This window comes from Artemia franciscana, chromosome 17 (assembly GCF_032884065.1).
Source record: "Artemia franciscana chromosome 17, ASM3288406v1, whole genome shotgun sequence".
Lineage (NCBI taxonomy): Eukaryota > Metazoa > Arthropoda > Branchiopoda > Anostraca > Artemiidae > Artemia > Artemia franciscana.
The window spans coordinates 2,361,671-2,388,773 of NC_088879.1; the positions used below are offsets into that span (position 1 = coordinate 2,361,671).

Here is a 27,103-nt window from a genome sequence, read left to right on the forward strand (position 1 = left end):
ATATATTTTGATCAAAAAGATTCCAAAGAAATTATAGACACTCAAAACCCAGTGTGGAAACTGCTTGAGTTTCCTGACTACAGATAACTAATAACATACCTGGTGTGTGAACATGGTCAATGTTAACTGTGGCATCGATTGCGGTTCGAATAAGGTGTGAATGATGTTTAAGATTAAGATGTTCCAGTAAATCTACAGAGGCATTGAGCATCGCAATTGGGTTGGCAATATTCTTTCCAACGAGATTTCGTCCATGGTTTCGAGTACCTGGCTCAAAAACAGCATACTGAAAATAAATAAAACTATTAAAAAATAACTAAATAAAAAAAATAAATGAAAATAAACAAATAATAAAATAAATAAATAAATGAAAATAGATATATAGATGAAAATAAATAAATAAAATAATAAAATAAATAAATGAAAATAAATAAATAAAATAATATGACAAATTAATGAAAATAAATAAATAAAGTAATAAAATAAATAAATGAAAATCAGTAAACAAATGAAAATCAGTAAATAAATAAAACAAGTTTTGAGAGATGAACGAAACTACAAATTGATGCGATAAAATTAGCCAACAACTTCAAAAGAAGAAGAAGAAGAAAGTTTTAATCAAGCACTACGGAATAGGAGCAATTCAATAGGAGAATTGAAAAACACTTTTTCCAAAACTGTACATGGCCCTTATTACTTGTAATTGAGCCTTTTGATGATAAAACCTTCTATAAATGTAAGCACCATTTTAAAAAGAAGGAAAAAGAAAGAAAAGACGGAATCTCTTTTAAATTGCTATGAACATATACAGTAACTTAATAAAAGATTAAAGAAGTGTTTATTGGGAGGGGAGGATAATGAACCATAGTTTGTGTGGTCGTTGCTAATTTTTGTTTATTTAAATATATATATATATATATATATATATATATATATATATATATATATATATATATATATATATATATATATATATATATATATATATATATATATATATATATATATATACATTTTTTTTAGTTATTTAATTGAATTTATTGATATTGATTGTTGCAGTCGCTCGCCCTCAGGGCTTTGTTTCTTCTTGGACGGCTACTTGTCAAATGACTAAATTATGTAGTTTTTTTCTTTCTTTTTTTATTTAATAAAGTTTAACTTAATTCGAATCTCTTGGTTGCAGTTCTATAGGTTGGTGATAGGGACATTGGGGTCTATGAATCCCAGTTTAGAACAGAACCTTACCTTACTCGTTAATTGGATCTATAATATTTTTGTCAATATTCTAGAAACTTGGCATCTAAAAACGTTGGCAACATCCTTTCTAAAAAAAATTACCTCTAAGGTTTTAAGCATTGAGCACCTAGTTCTCAGAAAATACATATAACTTCCAAGGTCCAGACTAATGGTTCCCAACCGATTTCGGGCCATGCCCCACCTAGGTATTCCTAAAATCCTGATGCCCCCTTTGTGATATCAACATTTTGTTTTTCTATATTTTATGTGTATTCACCTGAAGAAAGCTTAAAAGGCCATATTGTTTCTTTTTTTTGGGATCGTCCTCTAGACATATTTTATAACAACAGAAGCGAGAATAATGAGGACTTTTTTCCCAAGACAGTGAATCAACAAAACCTATTTGAATATTTCGGCCCTATACCTAAGGGCCGTCTTCAGCAAAGAAAAAAAAAAAAAAAAACAATAAAACACTTACAATAAAAAATTCTCAGTTAAAAATCCATTTTTTTTAAATAGCCTTGGCATCATTACTTCTTAACGAAAAGTTCAGCCAAGACTGTTTGATAAAAGCTAACATTTTGCAAGATAAAAAGGTTCATTCATTTCACTAACTGTATTTATTAAAAATTGGAATGATTTCTTATTGCGATATTTGCCTTCTCTGCAGCTAATCTGATAGTTCTTTTGATATTGGGCTTGTTTTTGTTCGTTCCTATTTTTGTTTTATTTTGAATTAGATTATTTTCTATAATTAATTTTGTGTACATAGGATTGAGTGTGTATTCACCCAAGTCTCTATTTAGGGATGTGTTATTATTTAAGTTTCGTTTGACTTCGATTGCCTCACGGACAGTTTGTTTGATCCCTAGGTCATTGCTAATTAGAATTGTTTCGTCAAATAGAACATAATGGTCTGGATTTTCAAAAATATGATTACTTAGAGCTTAATCGAAAGATATGGAGTTATTTTTATATTTTAATGCTTTTTCAATACTTTCTTTGTGTTGCTGCAATCTTGTTCCTAAATTTTGGTGGGTTTGACCAATGTAATAATTTCCACAACTACATGGTATTTGATACACCCCTCGTAGACGAGTAATTGGGGTTTTATCGTTACCAAAATTGACAAGATTCATTATACTTAAATTGCTTGTGAATACAACACGTAAATTGATCTTTAAACAAACTTTTTTCAGTTTTGAAGTAATTTTCGGAATATAAGGTAGGTAAATCGTGCTTGTGGGTTTATTTGAATCATTTACTGGTGTGGGATTTAAGGCTTCAGAAGAATGTATCTTTAATCTTTGAGCAATAAGAGTATTTATGAGAGAAATTGGGTACCCGTTGCCAAAAAGTATGTCTGTAATAAAATTTAATTCTTTTTTAACATACGGCTCTGAACAGATATTAAGTACTCTATCCACAAGAGATATTACCACACCTCTTTTAACCTGTGGAGGATGGTTAGATTTGAAGTGAAGGTATCTATTATTATGCGTAGGTTTTCTGTAAACCGTAAATTCAAGTTTATTCACACTGCGTATTATCAATACATCTAAAAAAGGTATTTTTCCATCTCTTTCGGTCTCTAGAGTGAATTGCAGGTTTCTATCGTAAGTATTTAAATGTTCTAGAAAACCTTTAAGTTCACTTTCGCCATAATTCCAAAATGGTGTAATAGGTAACCATAAGGCAGATGAAATAGCAAAAAATGCTTTAAATATTGACCAGCCAAGTGGGAGACCAATCCCCATTAGAGATATTTACCGCTGGAGATTTACAGAGGCACTGATAAATAATAAGAATCCTACCCTATCACCTTTCCCAAGTAAGCACCTTTCCAAGATTTATCATAGGATTCGGTCAGGTTCAAATGGGCTAAATTTTCAGGCATTTTCATATCAGATCCCTAATTCAAGTGGCGAAGTTCCCTCGTCCCCCCTTTGCAGGTCATGTAATCTTAAGAATGAAACAATAGATCACTGCCTATTTGAATGTAATATGCTGACGTCTGCACAGTATACCCTGCGATGTAAAATGTTAGAATGCTTCAAACACCACAAAATTCCACTAACAGCCAAGAGTCTTGCTGACCATACTCTCCCGCAGAGCACAAAGATCAATATATACTCTCTTATAATTCAACTGCTGGTATCAAAAGATATACTTCAAGAAATCTGAGCAGATACAAATCATACAAGACAAACCAGCTCCATAGCTCTGTCGATCTCACAGAGTGAGCCAAAAGGAAAAGGGCTAAATAGTATCGACTGAAAAGCCCGTCTGCTGAATAAGAAGAAGAAGGAATCAAAATCCCAGAGGGCAAAGAAATGCCAGAATCAATGCAAATTTAGAGAGGCAAAATGGTTTATCAAAAAGATTTGACATAAATTACGCTTTAAATTATAATCCTAAGTTTAGTGTATCTAAATTTAACCAGAAAGTTTAATAGTGTGGAACTTATTCCTAGTCATCATCAACGCTATTCGGGGATAAACTTAAGGCTACTTTTCTTTGTTTTATAATATTATGGCGAGAAAGGTTGACTATCTTTTCTCGTTAACGTGTGCAACATGGCAGTTACTATTATATATAAAAAAAAAAAAAAAAAAAAAAAAAAAAAAAAAAAAAAAAAAAAAAAAAAAAAGAAGAAGAAAAATCTACTTCTTTTCCATATAGATTTGTAATCTACGAAATTCTATATACGATATATTTTTAAATGTCAGGGCACAGGAACACATTTTAGGATACTTTTTCCTAGGAAAAAGTTTATTTGTAATTACATTAGGAAGAAAAATTCTGAAACAGAGCAAACTGAAAGAGGAGGGGGGCATTTGGATCTTAGATTTTGAAACAAAAAACTTTTTATATCTTTATTTACAAAAATGGTGAAAAAATTCTTGCCTCCCCTACACCCCCCTTAAAAAAAGCAAAAGAAGAAAAACCTACTTCTTTTCCATGTAGATTTGTAATCTACGAAATTCTCCACATGATATATTTTTAAATGTCATTTACCTCCCATTAACCCTTAAATGGGGGAAAGGATCTGTCGAAAGGCCAAAGATCACGGTTGGAATATTTATGCACAAAACTCTACGATATTACTCCGCAGTTTTTTATTTATTTTTTTCTTTATTTTAATTCGAGTGGGATAAAGGTTGAAGCGGCCAGGCTAATTTAATTTGGTTTCTTCATTGAAAAGTTAGCACGGTCTTCAAATTATTTGTAAATATCGAAATATTTAGTCATGATTACCTTTGTACCATAGTTAATTCCTGAAAGCAGGCCAGGACCACCAACAAGTCCACACGTTAAATTGGCAACAATGGCACCATACAAATTTGTCATAATCATCACGTCAAACTGTTGAGGTCTAGACACCAATTGCATACAAGTGTTATCTATAATCATGTCTTCGTGTTTAATTTCAGGATATTCTTTGGCCACTTCTCGGCAAACTTCCAAAAACAAACCATCTGACACTTTCCTGAAAACCATTTGACTTTTATACGAGTTCTCTAATTTCAGAGTTTTGTAAATACTTAACAAGAACAGCTTCTGTTACTTCTGATATATTTAGAGTTCTGGACATATTCCCTTGCCATGGTTAGCCATGCCCAAAAAAGAAAATAAACAATAGAATAGAGCAGGTCTTTTTCTAGTTTCTACCTTTAATTTAATTTTTGTGTTACCTTTAATAAATCAGTTCATAATTTTTTAATTAATAAATTAATTAATTGTAGGCATAATTGATTTGTCTACATTTAATTATCTAAAAAGGAGTATTAGACAAGGAACATCGGCATTTAACAAAATGAAACCAGTATGGCAAAGCAAAAAATACTCTTTCTGTCTAAAGTTCTGTCTGTTGAATAGCAACGTTAGGTCCATTCTCCTTTATGCAAGAGAAAGCTAGAAGCTGAATATCCAGCAGGAAAAACATATCCTAGCATTTGAAAATATCTGCCTCAGAAGAGCATTTACTATTTCGTGGCAGGACAGGGTCACGAACGTAGTGGTCCGCAGGCGAACAGGTCAGCCGCTGGTCACTGATCTCCTGAAGCAGAGAAGATGGACCTATCTTGATCATGTCTTCCGAATGTCAGGAGACCGTCTTCCGAATGGTGTCTAATAGTGGTAGCCCGAGGGTGGGCGACCGAAACACACCCTGCGACGACAGTACGACCGAGATCTACGGAGTGCTGAACTGTCGTTACAACCACAGTGGGAGGAAATCACGGCTGCTGCTCCGCTCCGGGACGTCTGGCAAGACTTTGTTGATACCCTATGTGCCACATTTGGCCCTAAAGGAGCTAAGGTCTAAGGTAAGGTTATTCACTCAGATCATCCTTTAATTTTTCATGTTATATAGTCAAATCATCCTTTAATTGTTCATGTTATATAGTCAAATCATCCTTTAATTTTTCATGTTATATAGTCAAATCAATCAAAATAAGGTTCCCCACTTGCCTGAATTAGAGGTTTTGGCACACTCATACTGAGGAGCAAGGTCAACCATATCTCATCGATGAAGTAAGGAGGCAAAGATACTCTAACACATCGGACCCACTTCATGTTCGCCACAAAAAACCTTATTCGTCAATGCATTTAAAAAAAATTCAATTAATATTCTTCAACAATATCAAATGTCCAAAGAAGACTAAACTACTATTACTAATAACTCAGAGCCCCACCACGGCCACCAGAGACCAACACAGCTACGCAAACTTCCCCTATTCGAAGCCCCCGTCTTTACTACAACTACTAAGGCCACCAGAGATCAAAACAGCTACACACACTCCCCCTAGGCGAAGCCCCGTCTTTAAAAACTCCCAAGGAATTTCCATGTCCGTTAAACCTTCCCTCTCGACATCCCTATTTGGGAGCGACCTGCTTTTCGGTTGGTCCTAGACTGTTGCCCACCTAGGATGAAAGAGCGGAGGAAATTCGTAGGAGTAAGAGCGTAGGAATATCTACCGTTTTAATAAAGTTAGTACAGATTTTAAATAGTATGTATAGCAGTGCAACAAGTATAGGGTTTTCTAAAAAAGAAAGCAAAAATTGAATATAATATAAATAAAATTTATTTATTTGAAAGAAGCCAACAAAACACACCCGTCTCTTTAGTGGATGTTGAGTTTATACGCGAAACACAATATCAAGGATAAGACCTCCGGTGCCAGCCGTATAAGGACTCATTCTCTAAATGGAATTAACTCTCACTTGCTCACATATTTTCACATCAACATCGTTGAACTCGATGAATTTCTTGTTTGAGTTCCAATAGATTAAACTCGTGATTTAGTTTTCCTCATAAGAAAAAGTCACATTTGATGCTGGCTCCAACACTACGACACATGGCTTCTTCTGAAACACACTGGTTGACTTGTAACCATACAAGGTCTTGTATTCTAAATGATTAGATAACCATAGTAGACCCTCCAAAAGCCCCAATCCCCACCAACAGCTTATTAGCGATAGGGTAGGCAGGTGCATCTTATTTCAACCAGTCGTACAAGGATTCAAAGAGTCTGACCGATGGGCGAAAGTAAAGCTGGCTTTTCAAGTCGGGCGGTCTTTTTTCTATATCCTTTAATATAGCTGAAGCCCCTCCCAATATGGAGTAAAAGCCGAGGTGGAAAACTAAGACGTAGAAACACACTGGTTGATTTGTAACCATACAAGGTCTTGTATTCTAAATGATTAGATAACCATAGTAGACCCTCCAAAAGCCCCAATCCCCACCAACAGCTTATTAGCGATAGGGTAGGCAGGTGCATCTTATTTCAACCAATCGTACAAGGATTCAAAGAGTCTGACCGATGGGCGAAAGTAAAGCTGGCTTTTCAAGTCGGGCGGTCTTTTTTCTATATCCTTTAATATAGCTGAAGCCTCTCCCAATATGGAGTAAAAGCCGAGGTGGAAAACTAAGACGTAGAAAACGACAGTTATAACAAATATTCGGCACAGAACCGGTCGTTAATCAGCCCGTTCCTACATTGTCCCTCATTCACTGCTTTACCTCTAGATATAAACACAGCTTTTCTTCCCTAGACTAACCAAAAAACTAACAAAATAGCCAGCTAGTTTTTCTTTTTCTTCTTAAATAAAAAGCAATGCAGTTAAAAACAAGTTTTTTTTAACTACAAGTAAGTGGCGACATTAAAACTTAAAACGAACAGAAATTACTCCGTACATGAAAGAGGTTGTCCCGTCCGCAACGTCTCGCTCTTTACGCTAAGGCTTGACTCTGTCACAACTCTACTTTTTAAAACAATAAATAAAACTTTAGCGTAAAGAGCGAGGCGTTGCGGAAGTTTAAAAATAAAAATTTTAATCCGGTGACTTAGGGGAAAAAATGTGCGTGGGAGGGGACCTAGGTGTCTTCCAATTTTTTGATCACTTAAAAAGGGCACTAGAATTTTTAATTTATGTTAGAATGAGCCCTCTCTCAACATTCTAGGACCACTGGGTCGATACGATCACCTCTTGAAAAAAAAAGAGAAACAGAACACGCATCCGTGATATGTCTTCTGGCAAAAATTCCACATTTTTGTAGATAGGAGTTTGCAACTTTTACAGTAGGGTTCTTTGATACGCTGAATCTGATGGTGTGATTTTTGTTAAGATTCTATGACTTTTAGGTGGTGTTTCCCCCTATTTTCTAAAATAAGGCAAATTTTCTCAGGCTAATAACTTTTGATGGGTAAGACTAATCTTGATGAATCTTATACATTTAAAACCAGCATTAAAATGTGATCCTTTAAAAATGTAACTATTGGTATCAAAATTTCTGTCTCATTTTCGTTCATGAGTACCATAAACATTTTTTCCATGCCTTTAGCTTTAGTCGTTCGAATTCGTTCTCAGCAGCATCACAAAAAAAACATCTTTTCCAGCTTTTCCCCAACAACTATATCGTTACTTTAATTGTATTGTTATACAGTTCAATACCAACTAGGCATGTTTCAGCACAGATACCCTCTGAAGTATCTAAATTAATATTAGCATAATTATTGTGCTGTTGTTTAGTTTTAAGTCATAGGATTGCAAATCAGGCATTTCAATTGAATTAAGAAATTATGGTGTGAATTCAATTTCACCTTCCTATTTTTCCGTCACAGAAACTTGATAAAACGATGGCTTTAAATGATTTACTCATTCTGTAGATTTAATGTTGTATCTTTAGCCAGTTTTCTGTATTGTTGATTTTAAACTTAAATTTGGATGTTTTTGTCTTGTTTTCGTTTTTTCCCCAGAATACGAATTCAGTCCTTCGAGGCTTGTAATGGCCATTTTTTTTTTAAAGAAATATCTTCTGAAAACGAGGAGAGCACTAAAACAACATTTGCTTTGTGCGAATATTACGTATTTTTGGAAAGAGTACTTACATAATATTGGCTCTGTCCCAATATTTATCTTGTCTTCCTTAACCAAGGAATGCGTGCTTACATAATATTGGCTTTGTACCAATATCTTATCTTGTCTCCCTTATACAAGGAATGCGTGCTTACATAATATTGGCTTTGTGCCAATATCTCATCTTATCTTCCTAAAATGAGGAATGAATACTCACATAATATTAGCTTTGTGAACGGTTGTAACCTTCCTTCTTCCCTCTTTTTTGGCCAGTTCAAAAGCAAACCGAGCTACGCGTTCGGAATTCTTTCTCGTGATTACTTTTAAACTTTCAACGACGCCATGAACACTCTGTAAATAAAATTGAAATACGAAAACGTTCCAACAAACTTAAAGAAAAAACAAACACGAAAAAGTTATAAGTGGTAACACCAACAAATCTGTAGCCTGCTTTAAATAATCACATCGTTTGATTACCCTTGTTTGGAATTAGGGGTATCAATTAGGCAAGACATAAGGGGGTACAGTTTAACCCTAAACCTTCATAGAAAAAATGCCCTCCTTCTAATTTTTGTGAATTGGCGTCACTGTTTGGAATAAAGTTCTATGGAAAGGAAGGACCGAAACCGTGAACGCTCTATAAATAAATTTCAAATCTAAACACAAAGACTTTCGAGAAAACTTCAGGAAGCCATGAATCAACGAGGAACTCTATGAGGGGCAGTGGTGGTTCTGGCCCCTCTTGCGCCCGAGACAAAGCTTGATTAGCACCCTTTCCCTGTCTCCCTAAAATCTTCAGGACAAATTTTAACAAAATTTTCATTTATTAGCAAAATTTAAATGCAAGATGTAACAAAAAACATTAAAATAATGATGAACATATGAGAAAAATGAAAATTTTAGATTCCATTTGCTTATACCTAATGCCAACTGCGCCCTCTACTTTATTTTAATAAAAATAAAATTTCAAAGTTACAAAATGATTATAACCGTCAGATTCTTCATTTGGAATTTTGCATCTCTTATATTTTTACTCTAGGGGCAAGTTCCCCCTCCCCTCTTAACCAACTCTGAGAAGTAGAAACACTCAATAATATCAAGCTTGTTTTTGATAACTACATCATTTCATTCCCCAAAACCTTATTTAGAACCAGGAGCGCTAATTCGAAGGGGTACGGAGGATTAAGGGGAATTACCCCTCAATTCCGTTTTCGGGAATTGGCGCTTCTATTCGGTATCAAGTTTATTCGAAAGGATGGTAAGGAGAGGAGGTAAGGAGGGTACAGTTTCTTCATGATACAAAATACCATTGTTCTTGGTTTATTCTTCCCATTTCTTTTCTAGTATTTTATATATCAGTAATAGTACAACACTCTCTAAACATTTAAGGTAACTTTGGACGGTTTCTGAATTTTTCTACATATTGATATTTCAAAATATCGAAACTGGTTCACTTTTGGTTCACTTAAGCAAACAATAATTAATGGGTCACTCCAAGCAGGCGAAAAGCTTAAGGGGTTACTATGCAGGCGAAAGCTTAAGGAGGGTTAAGTGCTTTGTTGTATTGCTTTTTCTTGTATTTTCTTTGTTGTTTCTTTTTTTTGAATAGACCCCGTATACCAGTGAGTATATTTCTATCTTGTCCCCCTTCGCTGCCTGACTTCACGAAATGAAAAAAAAAACGATTGTACCTTATATCAATAACTTAATTAACAAAAACAAAACTAATTTACCGCTTTTTATTTGTACATTTTCACTTTTCTCCTATTATTTATGCCTTTATTGGCCCTTTTATTTTTGTGATGGTTTGTAAATGTATGCATATACAGGTGTTTTTCTTTTTTTTTTTAAACAATTTATTCGTTTACCAATTTTATGAGTTTGATTGTTTTAAACTTTTTTGTTGTTTTAATTTTGAAACCGAAATTCGAATTTGGCCCAGTCAGGTTTGTGATTGTCGTTCTTCGAAAAAATTCTTATCTTATCCCTTATTACCAAAGATCTACTAACAATCCTTACATGGTTTTAATTCTTAAATTAAGCATAAAGAAATACAACAATCTAGAGTAGGAATTTCATGCTCACAAGGAAAAGAGAAGAGGTGACTCATTTAGATAAACTTCTTTCTGTATAAACATTGCAGGAATACACTTCAATAATTGTCTTTTTCTTTGAAATAATGCCATTTTTGAGTTTATACCCCAATTCAAATATGCTGATACCATGGGCACCCATAAGCTGAATTTATGGGGGGGGGGGGGGTTTGCCTGGTCTAATCGAAACATCCGACGCTGTATAATAGAAATCTCAAAACAAAATATAAGGCAGCGTCATTCAGCCAAGGGGTGCTGACATCTCCTTCTCCCCCTCCCTTATGGTCACCCACCTGTAATACTAGCCAAAATCAAACGACAAGCTTAAAAAAGAAAACTGCAAAGTGTATACTCTTTTGTGGGAACCAGAGATTTTTTAAGCCCCTTCTCAGAGTAAAAACTGGAAATCCCTTACCCCCTGTCCTCTCCCAAAAAATATAAAAACAACGCTAAATTTAAAATTCCACGCGATTTTAGTCAGACCTAATGGCCACATAATAAAAACTGCTCATTCGGCTTCAAATACCCCCGTTACATAACGTCATCAAATTATTTCAGAGCTGAAGATTTGTGACTGACTGGATTTTACCAATATAAACAATTACATAGTTAAATGGCACAAACTAATAAAAAATATTGACCCGTCAGTTGTTAATGTAAGAATATTAGAAAATAGGTATGTTCCATTGAACCCTATCAAATCAGTTTGTAATTTTAAACAGGGACCCTAAATGGCAATAGGCAAATGTGCTCACAGGCCCAACACACGATGATTAGGCACCGGATAATTTTTAATGGGGGATGGACAGGGCCATTTCCAGGATTTTTTCATGGGGGAAGTGGAGGGGGTCCAAAGCATTTTTTTTTGGGGGGGGGGCTTACAGAAAACTTCAAAAACGCAAATAAAATTTGTTTATGTCCGTTTTCGTTACGTTTTTACGAGTCAGACAAACAGTTCGGGGGGGGGGGTGGATGTTTAAACCACCTAAACCCCACCCCCTGGATATGGCCTGGGGGTGGATGTCATAAAAACAAATAACATTTTCAGGCCATGAAACTTTTTGAGGAGAGGGCTCTTCGAGAAAAATGTCAGATGCTTAAAGATCCACCCCCCCCCCCCGCCAGCTGTGATATTTTTTCTCGCCGGTTCTTTCAAGGAGTTGATATTATCCCTCCAGGGAGATTGAATAATCCATCCTCTGGGAAATGACTTTGAGAATGTAAGCTAATCTTGAAGTTGTAACAATATGAAGCTTACTTCGTGTTCCAGCATAGCGTATTCTCCTTCCATGTTTTGTCTAACAATCATAATATCTACATCCTCATGCCTTGTATGAATTCCCGGAAACGATTTACAATGCATCACATAAGCGTAGAGATCTAATTCATTTCTTAGCTCAACGTTCCTAGATATCACGCCAGGTCGATTTTCACGAGTCTCTATATTACCTGAAAAATATATAAGTAAATTGAACAAAAAGAGGGAAGGATAGGTCTCCTTTAAGACATAATTCAAACTCTTGTTCAGATACATATGATACAGGAGTGTTGTCAGGAAGTAGTTACTTGACTAAACTTGCTTTCTCAGCTGTCAAGCCAAATTCCATGAGAGGAAGTAGTAGGGATGGTGAGGAAAATAAGGCGAATAAATTGTGATACTTACAATGTTTGTGTATATTTCTGCTCAAAACAGTATTTTAAGTTCACGATCTTGAGAGGAAATTGAGTCTTGATTCAGAGTTTGTTGTGTGAACACATTATTTCTGGATAATAACCTCTCAATAAAGTAAGGCTTCTACCTGGATGATTTTCCCTAGAGACACTTATAATCCGATTGTTTATGTAACTGCTATTGACATTAAATCCCCTGGGATTTAGTGACTTAATAAGTACAAAGTTGTGAAGAAAAAGATTCAATTAGCAGTATCTATTAGTGAAAGTTCTTAAACCAAATCGTAACAATTGTAATAACCGGCTTGGATACGGACTTAGATAAGATAAGACTAATTTTTGCCTGTGATAATTGTGTGTGACGTTATGCATTCGAGAAAGGATTATTCGAAAGGACATTGTGTAATCGCTCTGGAATAATGGCGAGCGGAGAACTGGTTTATTTGCCAGTTCAGAACTTTTTGTAGTTTAGCCGAAATAATGGTGCTGATGATGATCTTATTATTCGGCATGCCTTGTAATTCTTCGATGCAGCTGCTGTTGCGGCTGCAAAGTCTGCTTTTTGGAACAAAGTTTGGCTGGAGAAATTTGCCCAAGAAATGGAGGAAATAAGGCTACGCAGAGTCATTTACGTGATATTCTTGAGCTACTGGCGAAATGTGATTCTGAAGATTTAACCGTACCTACGTATGTTATCTTGTCAGCTAATGAAGTTCCTTCGGTTCCTGACCTGATGTTTCCACATCTATCCTCGAAGCTCAGGCGAATGGAAAAAGTCCTTAATGCTGTTGCGTCTTGTGCGGAAGTTTATGAAAACCATTTTCTACCCCATCCTCAACCTATTGAACCAAATGTCCTAGCGACTACTGTGGTTTCCAAGATCCCTGCTTCACTTGACAATCCAATCAAAAGAAAAGAAATGCTGGATAAATTTACTGGTTATGAATGTGTTAGTAGTGTAAAAGCAAAAAAAGACCAACTGATTGTTCATATAGACAAATCTGCAGTGAATGACTTTTGCTCTTTGATTAAATATACGGTAACATCTTGTGCGACTAAGATTGTCACAAAAAAATACTTGGAATTGCTAAAGGAATTCCACTTGACTTTGATGTTGACCAATTCTGCAGTGAGCCAGGCATAGCATCAGCTAGACATCTTGGTGCCTCTACAGTTGTCAAGATTGAGTTTACAGATCTATTGTCAAAGGCTCGGCTGCTAAAAACAGGACTAAAAATCGGCTATGAACTTATTCGAGTTTCTGAGTTCCTGACCCCACCTAGATGCTGTCACAATTTTAGATTCCCAGCCATATCCAGTCCGCCTGTTCCAGTTCAAATCCAGTGTGAAATCTGCTCAGGGCTTCATGTCTCTACAAAAGACTCTCCCTGTATACTCCCTGCGAAATGTGCGAATTGTGGTGGTCCGCATGTGTCGTTTAGCCTAAAATATCAAGTCCTTAAAAAAGTGATTTCTGCTGCCAAGTGATGGCTCGCTCGATATCCCTACTCTCTTTTAATATTAATGGCACTAAGGATAAAGCCTCTTTGATCGACGAGTTCATAAATGACTACGATATTGTCTGCTTACAAGAACACCTGCTCTCTTCCACCAGTTCCAGTTTCCTACAACGAAGTACATCACATCAGTTATTCATAAAAAGTCATAAAAAAGTGATTTCTGCTGCCAAGTGATGGCTCGCTCGATATCCCTACTCTCTTTTAATATTAATGGCACTAAGGATAAAGCCTCTTTGATCGACGAGTTCATAAATGACTACGATATTGTCTGCTTACAAGAACACCTGCTCTCTTCCACCAGTTCCAGTTTCCTACAACGAAGTACATCACATCAGTTATTTCTTATAAATGCCCGCACAACTTTATATTGTATTTATAAACAGAAAGGCAATGTGGTCTGTCAAACTGTTTAGGAAGAACTACCTGTTAATATATAAGAAACTACATTATATCAAAAGCCTACTATTATGTTATTTTCATTTCTTGTGAACAACGCTAGATTTTAATCGGATAAGTACACTTCTAAATGGATTTTTGCTATTCTTTTAATATTGACGATGATAATTTGGTTACAAACTAAGGAGTTTTCAAAAATTTGGTTGTGGAGGGGGAAGATTGAACCTCAAATACAGGGTTGAGCAGCAGCTCCTTGCCAACAGACCATAATTTGCCCTTATGGTTTATACCAATTTTTCCTCTTAATGAAATAATTGGACTGCTTATACTTTGTATACAAATAAGTGCTAAGGTAGATAATGTTTATTTCGGAAGATAACATCTGGCAATTTTAATCCAAGGGAAGGGGTGCAAAAAAAGTCAATTTCTGCAGCACTTTTCAATTCCTTTTTAGTAATAAATTGATTTTTGAAGCTGATATCCAGGTGGCAGAGTCATATCCTAGAGGGGAGGGGGTTACTCAAGTTGACTCCCCCCCGAAATTTTTGTTGGACTTGTACAAAAGTAACAAAAATACACGTAAACAAATTTTTGGAGTGTTTTGTAACTGTTTGAAATTTGGCTGAAATATTCTCAATTCGCCTTCTTTATAAAGCCCTCAATCCTTGGTTTTCAGACTTAAAAATAAAGGATCGACTTTAACTTTGCAAGTGAATCACCCGTGTAAGAGAATAGGCTAGTATACCTGTCCTCTAGTAGGAGAGGGTATTGATGTAGACCTTGGTGTTATTTTTAACCAGCTCCTTACTTCTTAAACCTGAGAAAAAATGAGTTTCTTGAAAACCAAAAATTTCAGACAGCTCAAGGTAACCACTCTCTCAAGATATTTATATTTCCACTATAGCTTCCAAAAGTTCCCATACAGTTCCCTTGTTTTTGGCATTTTTTAGAAGCTGCCCCCCTCCCACCATAGAATCAAATCTTGAATATGTGCCTTTGTAACGCTTAAACTGAAAACACAACTAAATCATAATAGAACAGAAGTTTATTTCATGTAACACAAAGCTTTTACGGCTTAGGCCTAAGAACAAACGACTTTGAAAAATGCAAAAATACAAGAAGGGTCCGTGCCACCATTTAATAATTTCCATACAATCATCAATTTTGGCGTTTTTCTTTTCAAATTTTTTAAAACTTCGCGCTGCACTATTGTATAACAACAAGTTATCTCAGTGAAGGATGACAGATTGCCAAACATTGTCCTTTTTGGCCATCCGTCTGGGGCAAACGGAAAGCAGGTCGTCCTCGTCTGGGGTGGGAGGATGTCATAAATAAAGATTTAAAGGAAATGGGGACTTTCTTGGAGGGTGTAAAGAGGAGGGTCTTGAACAGATTGGGTTGGAGGAGGAGCGTGTGTGGGTGTGTTGGTCTCAGGCGGCTTGATGCTGCGCTGAGTTATTAGTAGCAGTATTAGCGGCAGTATCTCAGTGCGATAGTGCATTTTGTACAGTGTTAAAAAAAAAAAAAAAAAAAAAAAAAAAAAAAAAAAAAAAAAAAAAAAAAAAAAAAAAACTTCGCAAATTGCCTAAAAGACTCTGTCTCCCATGAACCAAACTTTGTCTAAAAACATCGAATCAACTAGTATATTACATTTAATTTAGTTCCAATTAAATAAAAAAACTATCTACAATGAGCAAAGATGTTTCGCCCAATATTTAGAAATCTTTTCAATCAATTTTGATCAAAATCTGTTTTAGATGTGCTTTTTTAAAGTTTCCCCCCCCCCTCAATAAAAAATCCTTTAGTACGTGAACGTGCGCATAAAAGGAATACAACCAAAAATAAAATAGAAAAAACGGAGAAGTTTGTTTTTATGTCTTTCGAGGCCCTTACTCCTTAGGCCAGAAGAAAACGAGTTAGAAGAATGTCAAAAATACAAGAGAGCCTGTACCCTTTCATTTAGAGATTTTCACTATGGTTCCAACAATTTCCAATGGTTTCCACACAATTTTTTTTTTTTTTTTTTTTTTTTTACCGACCGTGTTATAGAGTACTGCAACGTTGTATTGCAACAATATATTATTTTGTAATTATGTATTGTGTACACTATCACAAAATGACCTACAACTCTGCCTCCAACGAGCTAAATGAACTAACATTACTATGCCAGATCTAATTTATTTCAAATTCACTAAAAATAACACCTCCAATGAGCTAAAAATCTAATTTATATCACCAGAGTAATAACACGTTTCCAGGTTATTGGGCATGTTTAATTAGCTTAATTAGCTAGTGGAGCAACATTCTATATTAAATTTAGTTTCAATTAACTAAAAAAAACTCTCGCAATAAACCAAAAATATGTTTTACATGCCCAGAGAAATAACACATATTATTATATAACAACTGTTATAATAGCGTGTTACTTGACGCCTTTTAGGTCCAATTAGCTAAATGAGTTAATGAATTAAAGTGTCAATTTTAATTTACATCCGATAAGAAAAAAATCTCTCCATTAAGCTAAAACTCTGTTTTTATTACCACAGAAATAACACGTTTCCGTGTTGTTTGGCACGTTTTAGATCCAATGAGCCACTTATGTGCCACTATAACTTAAACTTCGATGAACAAAATTACAACTCTCAAATAAGCTATAAATCTGTTTTCATGACCACAGAAATAACACGTTTCCGTGTTGTTTGGCACGTTCTAGATCCAATCAGCCACTTATGTGTCATTATTACTCAAACTCCAATTAACAAAAATTACAACCCTCAAATAAGCTAAAAATCTGTTGTCATTACCACAGAAATAACACGTTTCCGAGTTGTTTGGCATGTTCTTGGTCCAATGAGCCACTTATGTGTCACTATTCCTTAAACTTCGATTAACAAAAATTACAACTCTCAAATAAGCTAAATATCTGTTTTCATTACCACAGAAATAACACGTTTCCGTGTTGTTTCGCACATTTCAGATCCAATGAGCCACTTATGTGCCACTATTACTTAAACTTCGATTACCAAAAATTACGACGCTCAAATAAGATAAAAACCTGTTTTCCGTCACTACAAAAATATCACATTTCCGTATTATTGGACACATATTATCCGTATTATTGGAGCTAATGAACTGCTTTTGGTTTATTTGTGAATACAAAAAATCAAACTCTCCGTGAACAAACATCTGTTTACAACACGAAAAAAAAAAAAAAAAAAAAAAAAAAAAAACATATTTCCGTGTAATTGGACATGTTTTAGGTGTAATAAGGTAATGAGCCGAGATGTTAAATTTAACTTAATTATAACTAAAAAAACATCTCCAGTAAGCTAAAAATCTGTTTCTCATCATCAGAGAAATAACAGGTTTCTGTGTTACTTGACACACTTTAGGTTAAATAGCCTAACTTAGTAAAAAGAAGTAATGAGCAGAAAATCTATTTTTCGTCACCCAAGAAATAACACACTTTTCGCCAAAAACAAAAAAGGGTTGCATACCTTTAATAGCTACGCCATTCCTTTTAATTGAAACAATAGCATCATACAGATCTTCCTCATTATCCATTACAGGACTAAGATACACCTCCTCAAAGTCCACAGGTATACCAGCATAGCGAAATACTTCCTTCACATTGGACATAAGTTCTGGTCCTATCCCATCACCAGGAAGCATAGTAACTGTATATCTTCCACCGTATTTTGCAACCGGAGGTGGCTGCAAGAGGGAATTATATGGCTTTCAATCTCAATTATATATAGCTTTTTAAATCATGTGGCTTTCAATCTCAATTATATATAACTTTTTAAATTATGTGGCTTTCAATCTCAATTATATATAGCTTTTTAAATTATGTGCTTTCAATGTGGCTGAAACAGTCCTTAGTTCAAAAAATCGCTTCTCAACGAGGACGTATATCTTATTCTTAGTCAGGATGTGAGGACTTATGAATGATGGATTTAACATTAATTTTGGATTGTGATTTTGGACTGATGGACTGTGTAGTGGAAGTAACCGGGCCTACCAATTAGGGATTCCTAGGTTTAATCCCGCGCGATGTAAGGGATTTGGAGTAAAATTTATTGTAACAAAAGGTACTACAAAGTGGTGAACCACCGAAACAATCACTACCCTGCATGAGAAGATAAAAGCATCGAACAAGATGGTATTCAGAGAGCTCTGTAAGAAAGCTCATAAACTGGCAAGGAGAGATGAAAATGCCTACTGGTCAAAGCTGACCACAGACCTAGAAGAAGCTACCGCACTTTCTAGGGAAATAATGAGCAAGATTATGGTGGCTTGGAGACACATTTTGAGAATGAAGGATGACAGATAGCCAAAGATCATCCTTTTTCAGCCAGTCATCTAGGGCAAAATGAAAAGCAGATCATCCCCGAATGCGGCAGTGAGAATTTGCAAGAAGGGACTTCAAAGAAATTGGAACTTCTTGGGATGGTGTAAAGAGGGTAGCTTTGAATAGAATGGGACTGAGGAGGAGTGTGCAGAGATGTGTTTGCTTCAGGCAGCTTGATACTGCGCTGAGTTAGTAGTAGTAGCATTATTACCGCAATGCTGAAGGGTTTCGCTTATTGTGCTTAACTACAAATGATAAATCACATGGAGTAAGTAATTCAACCAAATACAACAAAAATAAATCCACACTACACCTCTGATCAAATTCTAAATTCATCACCTTTGATCAGATTAATTATAATCTTCGCAATACCAAAATCACATTCAAGTTCCTTTTACTCCTTATGTAAGGTCAGATTTTAATCCTTTGATTATGAGTCATATTGTGTGGAATAAGTTGCCTGAATCAGCTTGAAGGTGCCACTCATTCGGTTTGTTCAAAAAAACTATTAAAAATTCTTTGGCTTCTTAGAAGTTATTATATATATATATATATATATATATATATATATATATATATATATATATATATATATATATATATATATATATATATATATATATATATATATATATATATATATATATATATTTCATTGGAGTCTACTTTATCTACTGATCTACTTAATTAATTTAGTCAATTCAATCTATTAGTCTATTTAGTTTTGTTTTCTACAGTTTTTATTTTACTTATATCTTCTTTTCTTCTCCTTTTTGCTCTTCTCTCTGTGAGTAAGTCATTTTGTTAATTTTTTTCTTCTCTGAGTAAGTTACTCGTTTATCTTCCCCCTTCTTTACAGGCCAAAGAGCCTTGGGGGGAATAGTAAAATGTAATATTGTATGTGCATTTTATGATAAATAAATCTTATCTTATGTTACTTCATACTTCAGAATTAAACCTGAGGTCTTCATATTCATGCTGGTAAAAATCACTGCTAGATAATGAGCTCTTAAATTGCACACAACTTTCAGAACATACAACATCCTCTGGTAGATGGTTCCAGTGGTTAAAAACTTGAGAAATGAAACTGTCTGAACCAATCCTTCTCATAACTTCCAGGAGAAATAACTTTTAGTACTGCCTAGTAGTTGACGATTTTGAATGTATTTATCAAATTCTAAATAATACATAGAAACAATTTTAAGAAAAGCAAAAAGCCACGTTAAAACTTCAACAAACAAATATCAGCTTAGCAAAAATTATCTTATATATAAGGGGGCCATCACCCTACTCAGCATCCAATCTTTACACTAACCTTAGATATTTTACCTCTATACTCCAGGAGCCATTGGTGTGACACAAGACTGATGGGATAAAAAATATAGTTGTACTTCTTTTACAGAAGAAGATGTTCTTGAAATAGTCAGTAAATAAGACAACTGTAATTACTAATGTCACCATATGCATTGGATTCTTATATGTTCAAGATAAATCAGCAAACCTTCATTATAAAAAAAATAATTGGAAAAGAGTAGCAGTAACCCCCTCTGTATAACGTTGCTCTTTACTCTAACTTAAAAAACTCGTCTTCATATTCAATCTTGATATAGGTTGCTATTATGTTCCATTAAAACAAATATAAGCCAAGGTCTAGATAACTTAATGTTTGGTTCACTAGGGAAGGAAATGATACTCACTGGAGGGGCGGCAGTAAATGTACGAGCATTGTTAACAGTTAAGGCTGGAGCTGAAACCTGGAATGAAAATCGAATTACTTTGACATTTAACATATTTATTACGAAAATAAAATATGAAATAAAAATAGATGGAATAAATATATGGATAAAATATGAACTTTATTAATTTATATTTGTGACATATTATTGGAAGACAACCACATTAAACCTAGTTGGTTACAAAATTCATCTGTGAAAATTTAAACCAAGTAAAAGCACCAATCAGTTCAATTCTACCTGATTGGTTGTCAATGTGAAACTTTATACCAGTTAAAAGAACTAACAATCTTTCAGTTTGAAGATCCTTAACAAGTAAACTCTCTGTTTCTCTTTTGTTAAGATCTGTTTAACACAATTAGCATGTTCAACACAAATATGACAATAAAATAAGCAGTGAAATAAAATTAAATGCACAACAACAAAGAGAAAAAGAGATATTTCTTTCATATATTGTCAAAACAGTGTTTTGATCTCATTGGTTTATTTCTATGAAGTTTTTGGTAGAACAACCACATTAAACTTAATTGGTGTCAAAATTTTCTGGGACAAGTTTAAAGCCAATAGAAGCAACAATCAGATTATTTCCAACTGATTGGTTGAACTATATGAACCTTTACACCACTTACTTTCTGATTCTGTACCCTTAAAATCAGTTTATCACAATTACAAAGGATCAACCTTAAGAAAGTATATCATTTTCTATAGAAATCCTTTCTTTTGTTTATATACCTCTGATAAATGATTTTTCTCTATATCCACTATCCACACAGACTGTTTTATAATCCTTTGTTATATAAGGTCCTACAAAGCTATGTTGCATTCCTGCTAACAATTAAATAAAAGAAACAAGTTTTTTCAACTGAAAGTAAGGAGCAAGATTAAAACTTAAAATGAACAGAAATTATTATGTATATGAAGGGGATTCTCCTTCTCAACACCTTGCTCTTTATGCTGAAGTTTTTAGTACTTAAAAAAAAGCTTCTTATTGTTGGAATTAAACAAAAAATGTTTTTGAAGTTGTTCTTAAAGAATTAGGACCGAATTAAAACTTTAACGTAAAGAGCAAGGGGTTAAGGAGGAGCAACCCCTCTCATATACATAATAATTTCTGCTCATTTCAAATTTCAATGTTGCTCCTTACTCTCAGTTGAAAAACTTGTTTTTTATTAAATTTCTGATCGTTTTTTAAGTAACACCAGAAAATCTGGCTACACCTCCATGGTCTTACTAACACCAGAAAATCTGGCTACACCTCCATGGATAAATCCCTCCTTTCCACGGATTTATTGTCTAGACAATTCAATCCTAGTGAAAATTTACCCCAGACAATTACCCTTAAGATCTTCATGCATTCAACTGAGTTGGCAATGAGAAAGCAATACTTATGAGGAATTTTGTAGAGGAATTCTGGCAAATTCCCCAAGTGCAAAATTTCTCCTGAAAAAATTACCCCCTGGAAACTATCCTCCTTGTGGAAAACTATCCCCATGGGAAATCCCCCCTAAAATGTAGGCATATTTCCCAATAAAAAATACTATAAATAAACAATGGACTAATTTTTTAACTTTAAGACCTTTCCCCACAGGCCATGGGGGTCATGATGTCTTCAAAAACATACTTCTTTGGTCTTTCAACTATGCTGAACAAATGGCTATTTCAAATTTTAATTGAACCATTTTGAGAAAAAAGGGGCATCAGAGGGGGACTAGTTGCTCTCCAATTTTTTTGGTCATTTAAAAAGGCACTAGAACATTCAGTTTCCGTTTGAGTGAGCCCTCTCATGATATTCTAGGACCACAGGGTCAATACAACCAATCCTGAAAAAAAAATCCATAATCTTTCTTCTTGCAAAAAATTAAAAATTCCACATTTTTAAAGTAGGAGCTTGAAATCTCTCAAGTAGGTTTCTCTGATACCCTGACTCTGATGGTGTGATTTTCATTAAGATTCTATGACTATTAGGCCCCCCCCCTTTTTCCGAAAATCAGGCAAATTTTCTCAGGCTCATAACCTTTGATGGGTAAAGACTAATCAAAAATTACTTGTCTTATTTATCTTCTAGTATCAAAACTTTTTAGAGTTTTGGTTACTATTGGGCCGGGTCACTCCTTACTTACAGCTTCTTAACACAAACTGTTTGATCCCCCTGATCATATGGTCATAATTTGATTTTGAGGGGGTCAACATAATTCATGGGATCAAAACTGACTTCAATTCTAAGAAATGAAAAGTAGGTAGAATTTGTTAATGTATGACAAACAGAAAAAAAATATAATTAAAAAAACAAACAAAAACTGACAGTTTAAAAAAGAATAAAATGACCCTCTACTGGGTAGTAATGTTTACAGAGTCCCATGTTCTTGTGAGAAGTTTTACATTGGCAGAGCTCACCAACAGCTGAGGAAGTGACTACATAAACACAAGATTTCAATTGATAAATCTCTAGGATGTGGAAATAGAAATGATGATTTTGATTCTGCCTTAGCCCTCTGAATTTTTGAAATCCAGATCATTAGTTCTTTTTGATGAGGCAACTTCCACAGCAAATGGCAATTGAAATTTAAAATACACAAATAGGGACCCTGTTTTAAATAGAGACACTGGAGATATTCCTATAAAGCCTATTTACAATATCTTAATATTAAATGACTAAAATGAAATTTTTCCTCAGCTCAAATCAAAATTTGTGGGCTTAGTTTAGAATTAGTGACACTTGTGTTTCAAAGAAGTGAGAGTTTCTTGTAAACAAAGCCAATCATGCCATCTATGACAAGACTTGAATCACAATTTTTTCTCTTTTTTCTATAAGCACAGCTGCAATGAGGAGATCTGCACAAACAAACTCCATAAATATTCTGGCATTTTTGAAAGAGCTGTTTGAAAAACATATTTTGGCAGCCAATTTAGTGTTGGGATAGTAATATTTTATGGGGACCCTCATCCTAAATCAGAAGGAGGGGTATGACATTCCAAGTATAAAATCTGATTATATATTAAGGTTCCCTTTTTCTTGAAACTAAAGGATGTAGATTTCAAACTGTTTCAAAAAAAGTTTATGACCTGTTTTCAAACCCTATTTTTGGGCAACTACTACTCCAAATGACAGCAACTCACTGCAGCATCAAGCCGCTTGAGGCCACCAAAGCTATGCACACTCCTACTCCATTCCAATCTAATCAGAGTCTCCCTGTTCAAACCCCCCCAAGAAGTTTCTATTTCCTTTAAATCTTTTTTTGGGCAAACCAATATTTTTTCCAATTACCAAGTGCACACCAGGGCCCCATGCCCAAGGACCTGTCACTCCAAGTTTCAAGCCACATAAAAAACAGGCCTTTCAGAAGCCCCTTTTTCTTGTGCATTGGAGCCTCCTTTAACCAAAAACAAAGGGTATAAGTACAAAGTTGAAAAAAAAAATTTGGGCTCTATGCCAAACTAGGTTTTCTTATACCAAAGGATACAAGTTTGAAGCTGAAAAAAAATTGGGCCTTGTGTCAGACTAGATTCTTTTTTCACAGGGTTCTCTTTGGCCCAGGGACTCATAGCTTAAGTTTCCAATCTAATTAAAAAAAAAAAAAAAACATTTTTTGGCTGTTTCCTGACCTCCTAATATCCTCTCTCTTCCAAACAGAAACTTGATCAGGACCCTTGAAGCTAAGAGGGTTGTTTCATCTCCAGTCAAATTACTATTAACTAATCCCTACATTTAGACTATTTTGAGAAAATGGTAATCTGAAAATTTTGATTAAATGCAGCAAGGGGAAGAGGAGAGGGACTGATTGTCTTCCAATTTCTTTTGACCCTATCAACTAAGACTTTTTACTTTGGCTAACTGAGCCCCCTATCCCAGTTTTTACAACCATAATTTAGAATGTGGATCTATTCAACTAGTTCCATACACCTGGATGAATAATACACCCTAGTCATTTTTATGTAAGGGATGGTTGTAAAAACTGGAATAGGGGGCTCATTTAGCCAAAGTTGAAAGGGTCAAAAGGAATTGGACCATATTTCTGACCTAGAAATAAAGTGACCATACCACTTGATGTGATTTTCTATGTTCTTTTTTAATATAATAATTGCTGCTGTTTTGCAAATTCAATTTTAAGTCCTTTTCAAATAAAAGATCTAAAGCCTAACTGGCCAGCCATGACAAAAAATATAACAAAATGAATATAAAGACAAGAAAAGACCATGGCCAGTAAATGAAAACAAAGAAAAACAGTAAAAATCAAACAAATATTTAGCCTGTATATAGGCCTAACAAGGCATCTTCAATGTAGAAAAAAAACTAGTTACTTTTGTGGTTTGATGAAGGTAGCTTCAAATTCTAAATATTAAGTAATTGTATATTATATATTTTATATATATAATATTTTATATTTTAGGTTAATATTTTTATATATTTTAGGTTAGTCTATTTTAGTTCTATATATATTTTTTGGTTTTAGTTTTTTTTTTCTATGCCAAAGATGCCTTGTTGGATACAGGTAAAATTTTTATTTGATTTTTGTTATTTTTTTATTGATTTGTTGTCTTTATATTGGCTTCTGTATGTTTTTTAAGCCTTTTTTGGACCACTGAAAATGATCAGTTTTGACTTTCTAGTTGATTGCTATCTAAGAAAGGGGTCAGGTTAGAAAAAATGAAATTTCAGGGATGGGTCTATAGGCTAAAGTATGTCCCAGGAAGGTATTTTGAAGTAGCCACCTCTACTCCTTCTCCCTCTGGAGGGCCCTACCTTTGATGACCTTCAAAATATGTGTGTTATAAAGGTGAAACCTTGCAAAATAGATCTTCTGCTTGAATGAAGTACAACAAATTGTTTTCAGCTTCACAACTTTGCTCAATATATAAGGTTTTATAGATATGCAAATACATTTCCTGAATTTTGAAAACAAACAACATTGATATGGCTCAAAATTCTACTCAAATAACAGAAATTGCATTTTCAGAACTAAAGGCAGAGAAAAAGCAACTAGTAGCTGAAAATTAGGGTAAAATGTTGTTTTGTCAAATTTTCAATAGGTATAGACCTGTCATGTCGGCAAATTTCAGGGCTCTCTAGAGGGAGAAGGAGTGGAGGTGGTTAATTTAAAATACTTTCCTGGGATGTACTTTAGCCTGTAGACCCATCCCTGAAAGTTTCATTTTCTTAACCTAACCCCTTCCTGAGATAGCAAGAAGTCACTCAACTAGAATTTCACCCTTAGTTTTTCATCATAAATCCATTTTGTGAAAGTTATATGAGCTCATTCACAATTATCGCAATTAAGTTAAATAAAAGAAATTAAAGTAGGCTAGTTCTGCCTTGTTTTCTTCTTATTCTGTTATGCTGCTTAAAAACTAAACTGCTTTGACTAAATTTTGAAAAATACCAAAGCCTATTGAAGAAAATGGTGGATTGAGAAATGGCTAATTATTTTGAGTTTTTTTTATCCAAATTAATCTTGACAAATCAATGCTTGCAGGTTAGGTCCTATGTAATTTTAAACAAAATGGATTTATAGTCAAATGATAAATTTGAAACAAATGTTTAAGGGAGGAGTAGAGGTAGGTAGCCTACAAACAAAAAACCTTCCAAGGACATAGCTAGGCCTTCTTTAGTCTGTAGATCCATCCCTAGAAGTTTCATGTTCCTAACCCTTTGCAAGATAGCAAAAAGCACTTATTGTCAACAGTGGAGCATAATCACAGACACAAAATTTAATTTTTAGCCCACTTTTGGAAAATACAGCCCAATCTTAAGCACAGGAATTTGATAGTAGTAGCCTACCTAAGAACTCTTAAGCTTTAAAGTTACAAATAACTGCACTTTTACCTGAAAAATAAACGCAATACTGATACCTTAACATCTACTAAGGCTGCAAGGCTTTTGATAATTTTCTGCACTTTTCTACTCATTTTCAAGTAAATTTTTCTTTCTTTCTTCGCAGAAGAAATAAGCCCCGTTGTTGAGCACCACGACCTTACATTTTTTTTGCACAGATTAACGTTCTTTAAGGCCTTTTTTTGCGTCATCCAAAGAGACTGTTTGAGCTCAACCACTCGGTGTGGTTGAGCTCAACCGCTGTTTTTGTGTGAAACAGTGACAAGCCAGCAGTGTTTCCACTTCCTCGTTTCTTAGATCTCTAATAAAGAGCTGAAAAATCCCTAGAAATCACCATCTTCAGTTCCAAAATCCCTAAAAATCTCCCATTTTCTAATTACTCCCTGAACCGCTTCTCCCTATCTCATTTTAACCGTACCATTAAAAGGTAACATATTTTCTAGCTATCACTACCATAATAGAATGTCTTGTGATGCCGTTTAAAGTGCTTTTTAATCATCAGCTAAATACAAATAGCTTCAAATATACTTCAAATAATATTAAGCAAATAGAAAAGAAAATGTAATACTGTAATATAGATTACAGTACAAGATGTTTAATACTGTTCAATCGTAACTTGTAAAACGTAATCAGATCTTATCTTCCCCTGATGTGTCTTCAGTATTTTTTGTATGGTGGCTGAAGCTTTCACCGTTCTCATGTGGTGAAGTAAATGATCATCTTCACATTCCCCACTTTCTTGAGCCATTTTCATTCCATATTTTGTTTTTAGAATTCCTCGCAAAGTTTATGTTTTCAATTTATTCTGACGGTCAGTTTTTACCACTTTTACAGCACTGAAAAACTTCTCGACATTGACATTTGAAAATAGAACAGTGGAAATAAATAATACTGCCAGTTTCAGGTTAGGA

The 27,103-nt window shown here is 34.5% G+C and overlaps 1 protein-coding gene across 2 annotated transcripts in view; it reads right to left on the reverse strand.

Moving 5' to 3' along the window:
• The window catches only part of LOC136037681 (isocitrate dehydrogenase [NAD] subunit gamma, mitochondrial-like), a 41,076-nt gene extending 14,629 nt beyond the window's left edge, over positions 1–26,447 (reverse strand). For both annotated transcript variants that reach the window (XR_010620015.1, XM_065720432.1), the window contains exons 1-7: positions 26,210–26,447; positions 20,327–20,383; positions 17,776–17,992; positions 11,950–12,140; positions 8,816–8,949; positions 4,495–4,726; positions 100–286 (exon numbers count right to left, since the gene is read on the reverse strand). Coding sequence is in view for 1 of the 2 variants with exons in the window: in XM_065720432.1 (XP_065576504.1) it covers positions 100–286; positions 4,495–4,726; positions 8,816–8,949; positions 11,950–12,140; positions 17,776–17,992; positions 20,327–20,383; positions 26,210–26,383 (1,192 nt within the window). In the remaining variant the exon portion in view is untranslated. The remainder of the gene's footprint in view (positions 1–99; positions 287–4,494; positions 4,727–8,815; positions 8,950–11,949; positions 12,141–17,775; positions 17,993–20,326; positions 20,384–26,209) is intronic.
• Positions 26,448–27,103: the final 656 nt, after the last annotated feature.